The sequence below is a fragment of the Ruditapes philippinarum genome, unplaced genomic scaffold (assembly GCF_026571515.1).
Source record: "Ruditapes philippinarum isolate M1 unplaced genomic scaffold, ASM2657151v2 ctg3047_1_1_1_1, whole genome shotgun sequence".
NCBI classification, from domain to species: Eukaryota; Metazoa; Mollusca; class Bivalvia; order Venerida; family Veneridae; genus Ruditapes; species Ruditapes philippinarum.
In genome coordinates, this window is record NW_026860700.1 from 243102 (window position 1) to 257570 (window position 14469).

The 14469-nt window shown below is 31.9% G+C and overlaps 1 protein-coding gene across 1 annotated transcript; it reads right to left on the reverse strand.

Annotated features, from left to right (window-relative positions):
- Positions 1 to 332: 332 nt before the first annotated feature.
- Positions 333 to 9930, reverse strand: LOC132713106 (multiple epidermal growth factor-like domains protein 10). The gene is made up of 9 exons (XM_060695577.1): positions 9785 to 9930; positions 9150 to 9329; positions 6160 to 6357; positions 3839 to 4063; positions 2913 to 3065; positions 2515 to 2661; positions 2134 to 2286; positions 1574 to 1619; positions 333 to 1271 (listed from the first exon to the last, which is right to left on the reverse strand). The coding sequence occupies exons 1-9, from the start codon at positions 9846 to 9848 to the stop codon at positions 1097 to 1099; spliced, it is 1341 nt and encodes a 446-aa protein (XP_060551560.1). The 5' UTR covers positions 9849 to 9930; the 3' UTR covers positions 333 to 1096.
- Positions 9931 to 14469: the final 4539 nt, after the last annotated feature.

Below are 14469 nucleotides of genomic sequence, written 5' to 3' on the forward strand. Positions count from 1 at the left end.
CATGTTTGTATGTATTTAATTGTAAATATAAATAACACAACATGATATTTGGAACTCTTAATACAGTTTTCTAAGAATATGACTAGCATTAGGATAAATATATGATAAATATATCTTGAACTAGAACTATTAATTCAAAATGTAACAGTGTTCCATCTTTTATTGTAAAATAAATACAAAATGTTCATGTATTCTTTCATTCACTCATTCATTCATTACCCGTTCGGTATTGTGTTAGTTCATTTGTTCTTGTTTTTCGTATATTCTTTCGTATCATATTGACATGAAAACATAGCATGCTACAAACATATCCATTACACAGACTAGGAAACATTCGTGAGCATGTCGTCTAAAGAATAAAGCAGTTGAATACATTAAGGATTTTATAGATGAAATTATGTTACATACGAATACCAATTCGATATGATATAACGACATATGGAATTTAAAAGAACATATCACATCATGAAATGAATTGAGATTCAATAATTGACATTATGTATAAGCTTAAGACAAATGAATGAACACATTTCAATTGTGATTTGCTGCAATGAAATGCAATATTGGGTTAATTTCTAAAAAGGTGCGACAGTTTTATTAATTTATCTGCACCATGAATGTCAGCTAGATGTTGGGGTTTATCAAGCGCTTAAAAACATTGGAAATACTCCAAACTCATCTTGCTCACAAAACGCGCATATAAGTAATTGAACTCACAATCCTTTGGCACAATCTGGCAGTATCTGTAAGCATGCGAATAAACTGACACAAGCTACATGTAACAAATGAAATGATCCTAGCGATAAGCTTGTACAGAGCCTAGCACTTTATTATTTGTAAAAATTAATAAAGCAAAACATGATAAATTATTTTAATTCTGATTAACGTTTTTTAGACAAGTAGCCAATCGGCTTTTTGCTTAGTATAAGTATGAAACAAAGTTTCCATATTTCAAGAGATGACATGAATATTTAGAAAAATATTCAAGATATCATGACGGATAGACCTCCACATCAAATCACAAAATATGAATTGATAGATGCACTAATCGCCTTTGAAACACCCTTTATCAAATATTCTCTAACAATAAAGTCAGTTAAATATCTTCGTATGTTGTTTCGACTGTTTTTGTTTGGAGACCAATGTTTGTGTAATGAGATTCATCGCCGACAACAATTGTGTTTAACCTCGGTTCTCCCAATGTTGATTTAATTGTCGCTTTATTACGAACTGAGCGTAATCGATTGGGTTCATCTACATTAAGATAAGACCTACAAATGTAAAAGATAATAAACTTTTAAAGAACAAAATGCTTATTTTTTATTGGAACGGCAAGTAGGACAGATACAAGAGCGTAATCCGACTACAACTACATTTCTATAACGGTCTATACATTGCTTTAAAAAGAAATGACCCGGTTTGACTTTACCCTCATTAAATTGTAATATTTTTGATATAAATTAGGGTCATTTTAGTGAAAGTAAAAAATCTGTTTTGGTATCAAAATTAAGCTTTATAATCTGAGAAAAAGTCACACTTAAATATAAACGAGTTAAGATGAAATAAAATTTACCTCTGACTTGACAGGCCAACAGTCTCCTCTTTTCCTTTAATTTGAGCTGAGTAATTAGAAAATTAATACATCATAGACAGGGTTAAATCTATTTAGACGTTAACAAAGTTATAGAAAATGCTATTTAAAAGCCTTAAAGTTAATAAAATTTCAGGTAGCTTTATAATTTCTTGCGAAAAATTCATTAAGTTGTCTTGTATAAATCAATGCATTTAGCTTGAAATATAGGCGAATGGTTAGTGAGCGAGCTTGAAAGTCGCCACATAACATTTATAGTGCCGGTTGACTCAAATTTAATCAAACAAACAAACCAGTTAAAACGTACTTTAATATTATGTCAAATATACTAGAACAGTTTCCTGTCTGGACAACTCCCGTACGATTACTTTTGAAAACCCGGGCAATTCCCCTCCAGTTGTTGTATCACAGCGGACAATTTCCCTCTCGTACATATTTTATGGGAGCGGACTCTGTAATAATTGTGTGAGAATTGGGCGGAGGGGAATTGTCCAGAATTCAATATCTCCCCTAACATAATGTTTGAATATCTGAATACTTACTGTTATGTCCCATCGTACGTTTAAACAAAATTATTATAACTGTTACATATAAAATAAGTATCCCACTAAAGATTCCTACAATTATCAAAACTAGTTTCAACTTTGTTATTTCGTTATCTGTTGTACTCAGATCTGTATCGCTAGATGACTTCTCTGAAACAAACAGTAAATGTTATAAATTGTATCTAATTGTTTGTTTCCATTAAAGGTTTTACATGTAATTATGAGTAATATTGTAAATTGTGAAATGTTCGCGAAGTTTATATTTTGCTATTACTAATACGTCACGAACTCAAGAAATTCTTGTACGAACATGATTGAAATAAATTTAGATCTAGTGCAATAAAACCTCTCAAACACAAATATCAATAATGACATTACCAATTTCACAGAAATTTCCAATATACCCCTCTATGCAGCCACCAATACAAATACCATTTACGTTATGGCACATTGTTCTTTCTGTTCTCTTACACGTGCGATTGCATAATTCTTTGCAATCTTTTCCATAATATCCTTCGTCGCATTCTGCAAAAAGTCAAACTGATGTTATATTTACCTAACTTGCAACATTTTAAAGTTTACCGGTTTTAGAATGATTCAGGTATTCGTAAATTTCTATTTCATTGTAACATAAGCGTTGTTTGTATCATACGAATGCCTTAAGTTACCCAACACATACACGTGGAGTGTTTGGTTTTTTTTTTTTTTTATTTATTTTTTTTTTTGATAGTTTGTGGTTTCATTATTCTAAGGTGATTAAAGTAATAAAACATTACCTGTTTCACAGCGGTCACCTATCAAACCAGACTTACAACCATTTAAGCAACGTCCATTTTGTATATTGCATGTGCGTTGTCCAGGGGAGAAATTATCATTACAGTTTGCACTGCAACGCTCACACCCGTTTCCAAAAAATCCGTTCTTGCAACCTACAAATGTAAGAGAATACTATTTTATAGAAGCTGAAAATATTTTTTCTCAATGTTATAAAACTTGTATTTGAAAGTAGCTTGCATTTATAACTACAGTTATTTAACATGCGTTTTAAACCTGAGTCTGCAATATTAATTGTGCATATTATGGTTTACAATTTATCTATTGTAATGTCATCCTTCAAGTATTTTCTGCTATTGCAACTATGCCATTTGTAATGTCTTCATTGCTCTCATTAATTTACCCTTCTTCGGTATTTTATACTCTCAACAACTGTAAAAAATTGCCCAGCATTTGATGTCATTTTTATTGTTTTCTCTTGTCACTCGGGTCATTGGTTTCAAAACTTTTCATGCCCCCTAGGCCTGTGCTAAGGAACATTTTGTTTGTTTGTTTGTTTGATTTTTCGCCTTTTCCATACAAGGTTTCAGTCATATAGGCGGGTAGTTTCGTAACCATTGTTCCTGGAGAGTTACACCAGTACTTGACTACCTTCCTCCGCGCTAAACTGCCAAAACATCTCTCCCGGGGATCGAACCCACGCCAGAGAGGTAACTGGATTAGAAGTCATTGACTCTAACCCCTCGACCACGGAGGCGGTACATGAATGTTACACAGTAAAATACATCTCATGAAAAGACTACATGAACCCGAGTCTACAATCGTCAACCATTTGCTTTTTTTCATTGTCATTGAAACATGACGATGAAAATATTTGTTGTAAATGTAAACGGAATAAACAACTGAACGAAAGTAAAGCTGACGTTACCGTCGTAAACTCTAAAGTCACAGATTACAAGTTTTCTTGTGCCAGTATGAAGTCGTATTAGATTGCCGACTGGAAATCCATGACACGTGACTTCTATACGAGTCTTCTTCAGTGGTACAGAGTTATTATTTCGATAACAAACTGCTCCTCCTGTGACATTTCCTTTATCTTTGAAATTTTCTTCAGTTGTATTGAACACTGTAACTTCAAAATTCTTGAAATCGTCTGAAAAAAGAAAACAATACGGATATATCGTAACCTTTTTTTTTAATGAGAATAAACTTATCTAGTTGTTATGTGTATATATTATTTAATTTAATTTAGTATATTAAAATCAATACAATACACAAGGGATGATCACGGGTCGGATGATTATAATAGTGTCTTTCGGGAAAGTATACCTGTGTTAATTATTTAATCGATGAACTATGTATATTAACCATCTAATTAAGTTGCTGTACGCCTTCAATAACGCAGGTAATTACACAGCCGCACAGCTCACAGAACGCAAAGTATGTTGGATTTTATAACACTATAACGGCAAAATATTTGCCGGAACGTGAAGAGAACTCGTCAGAAAGTGGTACTTTATTTAACGTAATCTGATCTCTGAAAACAAAGTTTCAAACCTTTTTGTTGCAATGAAACGTCCAGATATCAGCGCTGTCGTAAACAGATGTCGAAAAGTTTTCTTCAGAATCATTTAGAATCATAAAAATACAACATTCAATTACCAAGTAAGTCAATCAATTAATTTTTATTTTTATTTTCAGTTGCATAGAAGACAATAGGGCCAATCTTTTAGAGAGAACATTTCGTTTGACGGGATGATGAATGAGTATCACGTCATCATTTTCTGTCGCCGAAGCGCTTCAAATAGAAAAATGGTAAACAGTGTGTAGTTTTTCCGAAATCGTAAATAAAGTAGAAGAACATTTTATTTCACAAATCTAGCTTTAGGAACAGATGGCTACGCCTAAAAAAAGAATTTCCTGTTAGAATCTACACGTTTTCTTGCACATTTTTAATTTTAATTTTAAAAGCTACAAAAAATCTTAAAAAATTAATGCCCTTAAAATTGATTTTGGCCTTTTAAAAAAAAAACCAAAAAAAATTTTCACCTTTTCTTTTTAGTACAGTTGGGTTTAAAATTTAACGAAAAATAATTTATAAGTCATTGTTGGTTTTCCCAAACCCATAAAGTTCACACAACGAAAAGAAATTTTGTTTCCATTTCGGGCATTTTTTGTGTTTTCATATATTTGCCTTGCCTAATTTTTAAGGTTTTTGTTTTCCCGGTACAGAAAAATATGTCAAGCCTTTATATGAAATTTTTAAAACCCTAATTAGTGGCCTTTTTTGCTATATTTCTGGGGAAAATCCCTTTTCATTTTTCATTTATCTCATTTTTGAGTTTTTAAAATTTTTTTTCAAAAAGAATTCAATAATTAGTTATAAAGCAAGCCTCCATATAGGCGAAAATGACGTCAAGACAATGTCATATATCACATGATAAACAAAAATACGTAATAGTCATATTATCTAGAATCCAATGGTCGTCATGTGATACGAATTTGTCTATTTACGGTAAAATCAGATAAACTTTATATCATAAAAGCATGTCAAACCACGACATAAAAAGAAAAAAAATCAAAATATTGTGCAGACACTGATTTGATTGAGCTATTCATGAATAGTAGTGGTAAAGTGGCCCCGGCACTGGCAGTTTTCAACATTTATACATGTTTCGGATTTGTTCATATGTCTGTTTAAGCTGTAATGACGGTTTAACAAAATTAATTATTCATATTTCAATATTTCATAGTTAAATTTGATATTCAAAGAAACGCTTTTCGTGAGGAATATTATACATAATAATTGAACAAAGAAAAGGGAAATGGAACATACGACAGTCATAACTTAAAAACTGTCACATATTAGTTATATATGTATAGACAAAAAAGACAAAAGACTTTATATGTTGGGTTTTTCTTCCATTTATTCTATGTCTTTTTCTGTCCGTTAAATTGTCTCCAACGAAGTTTCTTGTGAATGACATAAGGGACTGTTTATTCTTTAGATATTTATATACCACTTTATGTTAATATAGACCAATACTTTGTGTACAAAATTTCAGATCAAAGGCTCACTCCGTTGATCTTGAAATTGCAAGAAAACGAAAATTCGGATATCGAATGTGCGAGAGACGTTAAACGATATTACTGGTATAATTGACAAATACACATTTCAGAGTTGTAACCAATTAAAAACACTCACATTATTAAACAACGAAAATACGGCATCAATAAACAAAGACTTACTTAAATGACTCTTGGTTGTGAGAAATTCAAGTTTCCTTAATGTTGTGTACTCCGGTATCCAAAGATTCCACCATGGTAGCATTGAGTTTTTGAAAAATGTACTACTACAAGTTGTTAGATTGTTATCATTAGCCAACTTTGAATTAAAAGGGGGATTATTAACATTTTGTCGCACTTTCCTTCGGTATGCAATGTTCCCTGAAAGAAAATGAATGACCAGCTATTTGAAAGCATATAACAAGAATGTTTACACAAAAATGTTTTAGCCATAGTTCAAAGTGATAATGCATTTTCGTTGGTATTATATTTATCATGTAAAGCTGAACTGCTCAAAGTACAAATGACTTGTTCTGAAACATTTATAACTTTAATACAGTCATTTATGTTTTTATATACCGAACATCCAAATATTCAAAATTATAGATACAAAAGCATAAAATATATAAATTCTAAAGAATTAATATCCTAACTATTTACTTAATCTGAGAATGACATGCATAATAACCAAAAACAAATCTACAAATACCCACATTTGAATTTTAAAGATTGTTGACAGATTGTATGGCCCTATATAAACGGATGTTTCTAAATAATAACCCGAGCCGCTATGCGAGGGTTTTTTTGCAAACAACCGTTTATATACGGCCATATAACCTGTCAACAATCTTTTTAACGGATTTATAAAACAGCAAACATCATTTTTTAGAGAAAATAGTAAGTTTTCTTCGTGTATATAAAACTTTAAAAAAACCCGCTTTTTAAACTTTTTACAGGGGCCGCAGCCGCGATTTCCTACTTGTATATATGAAAATCACACATTAAACCATCTCTTAAAAGTCAGTTATCTTCTGTACTTATTCTCCTCATCCAAAGTTTCATTTTGAAAACAACCCCAACACCAAGAAACCTCTTAGTTAATAAAAACTAGAAATGTGTCCATAGGACACGGATACCCCCACACGCCACTGTTCTGTCAATCTTATGACTCTAGGTCAAATATTTTTTGGACTACATGTGCCACAAGTTGAAAACTAAAAATCAACAAAGGGCCATAATTCTGTTAAATTTAGTCGCAGCAAAAATTCCTTCCTTTACTACAATCTACACATTAAGGTTGTTCATCCCTGGAAGTTTAAGCAAAATCTGCCATCCGGTTTAAGAGGAGTTGCGTTCACAAAATTTCTACATAGTATATAGTGAAAAAATCAACAAAGGGCCATAATTCTGTTAAATTTGGTTGCAGCAAAAATTCCTTCCTTTACTACCATCTACACATTAAGGTTGTTCATCCCTGGAAGTTAAAGCAAAATCTGCCATCCGGTTTAAGAGGAGATGTGTTCACAAAATTTGTACATAGTATATAGTGAAAAAATCAACAAAGGGCCATAACTCTGTTAAATTTGGTAGCAGCAAAAATCCTTCCTTTACTACCATCTACACTTTAAGGTTGTTCAACCCTGGAAGTTTAAGCAAAATCTAACATCCGGTTTAAGAGGAGTTGCGTTCACAAGATTTTGGGACGTACGGACAGACGGACGGACGGACGTCCGGCCGAAAAGGAATAAGGGGCCATTTCTATTGTTATTTTCTTTTGTTTAATAGAGGGCCAATGGCCCCTTACTCTATTGTTACGGAATGAACTCTATTGTTCTCTTTTGTTCTGTTTACAGTTAGATGGCCCCCTATCCCTATTCGGTAGTGCGGACAGACGTACGGACGGACGGACACTCGGACAGACAAGTGCAACGCTGTATGCTCCCACTCTGTGGGGGCATAAAAAATAAATCATAGTGAAATTTTTATCAATCTGAGTGTATCAAAGCAAACAGGATAAAGCATTTATAATAAGGCAACTGTCGTTAATCATCACAAACATAATTTCCAACATAAAACAAACACTTAAAGATGAAAATATCTTGTATACCCCAGTAAAAACTCTAGTTAATGAGATGAAAGAAAGTCAAACACCGAATAAATTTCTTTGTAAGAAGCAAATGAGGGTTAAACCAAAAGCAAAAATTAAATCTGAACATAAATGGGAAAATGTGTTGAAAAAAATGATATCAAATGGAACTTAGTATATAACCATGTTTTTAAAGGTACTATTGACACCAAAATAAAAAGTATCAGTATAAATATTGAATGCGAATAATTCAAATAAATAAGTAGCTATTCAAAATGAAATTATGGAGAACAAATTTGTGTGATTTTTGTACCATGCAGCCTGAAAGTATGGAACATCTATTCTGAGATTGTCATTATGTTCAAATAATGTGGATTAGACAAGGAAACTTTTTAAATTTAAACGGGTTACCTATTCTTTTCAGTTTAAAAACCACAAGTTTTGGTATTTTGCAAAACAGTTGAAAGAGTGATGTAAAATATTTCATTATTTATCTAATGAAATCTTGTATTTTTCACATAAAATAGACATTAGTTATCTTTTCCGATCATTTTGTGTCATATCTAAAACTCAGAGTTACTTTTGAAAAAGAAATTGCAATTATTCAAAACAAGGTTGAGTACCATCTTAAGAAATGGCCCCTTTTAAAATTATAGTATGTACTCCACAAACATTAAACTATTAACATTTATTAAGATTTAATAACCTCTTAAATATGCATTAACGACACACGGGGGTATGATCTCTCTTTTCACACACCAATCCCCTTTTTATCTATTTTCACTTTTCGGCAATTTTTAATTCATGAAAAGTTAAAAAATTATTACATACTAAAGTCACATATGAATATGACATAAGTAGATAAAACATTCAATGTAAGCAATAATGATATGATTTGACATTATAATGTATTGATGTGAAATGAATGTATGTGAAATTTATGTCTGTCATAAAGGTATAATAAATCTAAAATAAAGAAAGAAAGAAAAAATAAGGCAACTGTCAAGACAGCCAAAATTAAACGTTCAATAAATCAAAACCATTAAATCATATAAGAAATATTATCTAGAAAAGTTGTTAAACTTACAAAATTGACATCCAGGCCCTACCCATTGAAAGTCGCATCCACTGCTGCAATCTCCAGTTAAAAAGTCACACTGTTCCAACTTGTTTACGCAATGACATTCATACCGACAATAGTTTCCATACCGAAGGCGTCCTGTTCTTGATTTTGGGCACACACCAGCAGCAAGACTTCCTGCACTACCTATTAAAATATAAATGGAGAGTACGACGTTCACGTCATTCACAATAAATTATATTCAGATATTCAAAGTATAGACCTTTTACGACGCGGTCCGTTGCTATTCAAAATCGACCACAAACAGTATTTTCTCGTGCACGCGTCATCTGCGTAGGACAAAACGGTCAATCTATACAGTTAAACACAGTTCACAGTTTATACTGTAGAAAGTTGTAAATAAATAAAAATAAAAAACAGATGTGTGCAAATAGCCTGAACGCAACGAAAACACAATTTACCAGACATCTTATAGTAAACAGCAAACTGAATTTAAATAATACTTTAAATCCATGCAAAGAAGTTGACTTTCTTACACGTGAAATTGCAGTAGCCAAAGCTATCAATTATGAAACAATCTTATTATTACAAGCAACAGTCTTTTAACAAACTAAATTCTTAAAACAAAAATCCATTCTTACCAAAGATTAGAATAATACTTAATATTGTAATGAAAAATCCTAGTAACTGCATTTTAAATAACATTGTTCTAGCTCAATTTGTATAAACTTTGTGACTAGAAGGAAGCTTTTAAAGGCATCAAAAGAGAAAAGACTGGCTTATAAAAAAATCAAGTACTTGAACTGTCATTGGTGAAATACGAACAGGAAAAGCAAAATTAATGTTTTATTTGTTGTGGCATTAATAAACTTATCTCTTTAACTTTACAATTATTTTTTTTCCTTGTTCCTTTTATACTATATATGTTTCAAATTTGATGAAGTCAATATATATGTCAACACTTGATAGTTAATTTACTTTGGCATACAAAAATTATCTGTTTTTGTCATGTTTCGGACATTTTGTATTTTTGCGATGGAATTCTAAAGCTATTTTTCTCACTTTGCTGAACTATATTACAATCAAAGAATCATCTGTTAAGGTCATTCTACGAATACAACGTTGCAGTTTGTTGCTTCAAAAGCAACAGTAATTTAGCATAAATGGAAAAACTTGAAGTACTCTAATAATTTTAATCAACTAATGTTTCAAATTGTAAATGTTCTTAAAATTCAAGTACAAAATAATGTAACTTTATAAATTTGATACGACTTATGCCATTAGAAACAACCTAAATTATATTTCAAGTTCAATGAACTTTTGGTCATTTGCGGTACCTTATTTTCCTACATGGTAATATCGCCAATCTTTCTACTTTAATATGATTAAAATAGAAAAATTGAATTTCAATCACATTTTATTTATCAATTAATAACACTTACAGTGAATTCGCGTCTGATTATTTCCATAACTTGTCTCAAATACACGCGCTGAAAATTGGAAGTCAGGACGTTGATATCTTATTTGATCAATTAAATAACAATGCATAAAATGTAAGACTTTACCCTAATGACTAGGTATTACTCTATCTAGTCTTCACTTCCTTATTTTTTACTGCTAGAAAGAAATGAAATTTATCTATAGAAGTGCAAAATGCTGCAGCATACATGCATAGGTTATTATATTTCTTTTATTTTAACTATATTAATATCAAAAGATACGTTTATATTTCTTTAAAGATTCATATAAACTGTCACACTTGGTTTTTGTAAAATCTGATATCATTGCATTTCGTTTCAATGAAAATTTTGTTACAATTCGTTTCTATGAAATCTTGATATTAGAAAAGACCGCATTTTTTGTTGAGAGAATAAATAAATGGTAACACACTTCTAATTATTTGATGCCATAACTTCTTCTATACCTTTGGTTCCGATAGTGTAAATCTTATATAACAGCATAACCTTGGTACACACGCTATTAAGAATTTGGCTACATAATGTCATTTTATGTTACGTAATCGTCAACATTTACAAAAAACCAGTAACATTATTGGAACACAAAAGTTCGTCTTCTTAGTTTTTTATTCAAATATTTATTACAAACGAACATGAATTATAACGCTTATATATATTACCTGTAAGTAACTTTAATTTGATCTCTTATTCCTTGGAATGAAAAGAATATAAAAATACTGAAATCTGTGAAGTATGGTGGCTGATTTGGTACACTTGCGCGTTGCGTTGACAATAGCGACAACACAACCTATACCGTTCTCTTCCTTTCGTCTTGTCGTTAGACAATGAGCCAAACGTCGCATTGACACACTGTCGTCTTGTCGTCCTGTCGCAAGCGAAGCACGCAAACAGGCGCGTTGTCGTGCGGCGTGTTGTCGCGATGTCGCTTGGCTTATATATAAACAAACAGCGAATCCTTCAATTCGAGCCAAGCGACAATGTGACATCGCGACAACACGCCGCACGACAATGCCTCGTTTGAAGTGCATCGTTAGCGACAGGACGACAAGACGATAGTGCGACAACGCGCCGTTTTGACCCTTTGTCGTGCTGTCGCACGACGCACAAAACTCCAAATCAGCCACCATAGTGAAGTACGTGTATGCGAAAACAGAATAATTAGCTTATGACTAAGAAACCAATACACTGTATATTTAACTTCTTAATAACCTATTTACGCATTTTAGTTTTCAAAGATTGTACAATATGTAACTAAACTGACTTCATCTCATAAAGTAGAGAGAAAATATGCGAGTTGATAAGAAATGTAAATATTTTTAAAAAATCGCAAGATTCGATGTTTTACTGTTTGAAGGCTTATGGAAAATAACAAGATAGTTTGTGCTATCAATCAGCGATTGGTTTAGGATGATGTTATACAAACTTACATTGCACTTTAGCTAAGAATAAAATGATACTGAAATATGTTTTACAACCTGTATCTAATACAACATTTGCAATTATGAGCATAATTTCAGATAACTGCAGATATGGACAATAAAATCCCACCCTTCCTAAATACATTGTATATATGTATGAACAATAAGTATGTTGTCATTAAATATGATATTATCAAACTATCAAGTGTTATAAACTTGCAGGTAAACAAGATTACATTGATTTGTTGCAAAGTCATCGACTGAAAAATATGCTGAGATGATCTAATTTTCGCTATTATTCGCGATTTCAAAACCACGCAATCACAAACATATCGTGTTTTAATCCTTCATGAATTTTCTTTCTAATTGACATCATTAACGTCATTAACAAACGTACGGAAACTTTGAAGGGTATCAATTTGGTGCTATCATGAGGTATAAGATGACTAATTTTTGTTTATTTTATTAGATGTTTCAACACATTTTAATGCCTTTGTTGTACATGCAATAAAGTAGTCTGAGAATAGTTTCATCATTTGTTAATCCATATTTTTTAAGGAAACATTATGCTAATATTTTCATTGTTCACAAGGGATATTGATTAACAGGTGACGTGTTTAATAAAATTGAAAACGAATATGAAAAGAATGGAAAAATTACTTTAATATTACCTAAACATCCACCATTTACTTTTGGATAGACATATTGTCACTTCAATTAAAAATTTTGGGAATGTAATTTTTCAGAGAGATAACTGTACGGATGTAAATGTAATACGAGAAACCATTTTAAAATCTTAGAAACAACTATGTCTTCATTACTTCCTCCCCCATCATAAACTGTAATCATGATGGAAATCTACACTTCAAAGTTTCTTCCCGTTATTTGCCCTGCATCCTAATCTTTCTCATCAGCTGTCCTCGTCCCCCTTTTCCACAATCTTAACGAATTATACGTTAGTAATCTGTTCAACAAGTCTTTTTTTAGTACCTACTGTACATGATTAGGTGGTCAAAATGTTTCCTTCTTTCGATCATGAAAATAAGATATTCGGCATATATACATGTATTAATATGAATAATTTATCTTGTCAACATTTCCACTATTTCTAGAACAGTAAGACAATGATCAGTCCTTTACTTCAAATTCTTAACATTTCCCTGGTTCTTTTTTGTACATTTGAGCCGCGCCATGACAAAACTAACATAATGCGTTTGCGACCAGCATTGATCCAGACCAGTCTGCGCATCCGTGCAGTCTGATCAGGATCAATGCTTTTCGCTGTCAGTTTCTCTACTTGTAATAGGGTTGGTAAGCGAACAGCATGGATCCTGATCAGACTACGCGGATGCGCAGGCTGGTCTGGATCCATGCTGGTCGCAAACCAACAATGTTTGTTTTGTCGTGACGCGGCTCATTTGTAACTTAGATTTTGGTTGTTTTATAACCCTTCGTAAATCCTCTGATAAAGACCTCTAACGCAATAGTATGAATACACAGAACGGATACGGTATTTCGATATAACCTACACTAAGAAACAAAACATGTAAAATAGAAATTTAATGCTGGGAGTTGTTGACAAGTTTGTTTCTAATATATTAAGTTAAAGTCTACCTAAAGTAGGTGAATTCATTGATACAAAAGCAAACAATACATTATTGTTATATTTATAAAACCGAGGTTATTATGAATCATGGCCGAGGATGGTCCAATCGGAAGAGGAATTAAATGGGTCAGTAACAAGGTTGATTGTTTACATTGTATTGAAGAAGTAGGTACTTTAACTTCACTCATTTATGATTTCCGAAATCATTTTAAACATCTATACTTTAACTGCACTCAATTATAATTTCCGAAACCATTTTAAACATCCATATCTAATGCAACTAAATTACAAATTTACTAATTTGAACTTTCATACACTAAATTTCGTCGAGTTGGCGTGGCTATCTTCTTTTGTGAAACTTAGCTTCCTGTTTACCATTTCAAATTAACGCAAATTTTTACCGTATTTTATGCACTGTAAATCTATAAGGAGAAGGCCTTTATAAGCTCAGCTTTCGGACCCACTCCCTTTTCAACACATCATGTTTGTATTGTGTACATTATTGTCTGTATATATATATATATATATTGTGAATTTGTTCGAAATAATTTATGTTTAAACTATAAATTGACGCAAACTTTCGTTACAAAAATTCACGAAAATCTATTAAAGATCCTGCATGTTATAATAAGGGATGTAACACCACTTGAATGTCTTTATTTCTAAAAGTAAAATTAACTTTTATCTTAAACTTTTATTTCCTTTTCGAGCTATGTGCACTTTATTAACCATGGCAACGCAACATCGGCGCACGCCGAAATTTTCATATAATATTAAAATATAAACAAATATTAAAATGAATTGAATGGTTATTTCTTGAGATG

Coding starts and splice junctions, on each gene's coding strand:
- LOC132713106 (XM_060695577.1), bottom strand. CDS start 9,848: ATGTTATTTAAAATGCAGTTACTAGGATTTTTCATTACAATATTAAGT. Junction 6,358..9,149: donor AGGGCCTGGATGTCAATTTT/GTAAGTTTAACA, acceptor ATTTTCTTTCAG/GGAACATTGCATACCGAAGG. Junction 2,662..2,912: donor AGGTGACCGCTGTGAAACAG/GTAATGTTTTAT, acceptor GACTTTTTGCAG/AATGCGACGAAGGATATTAT.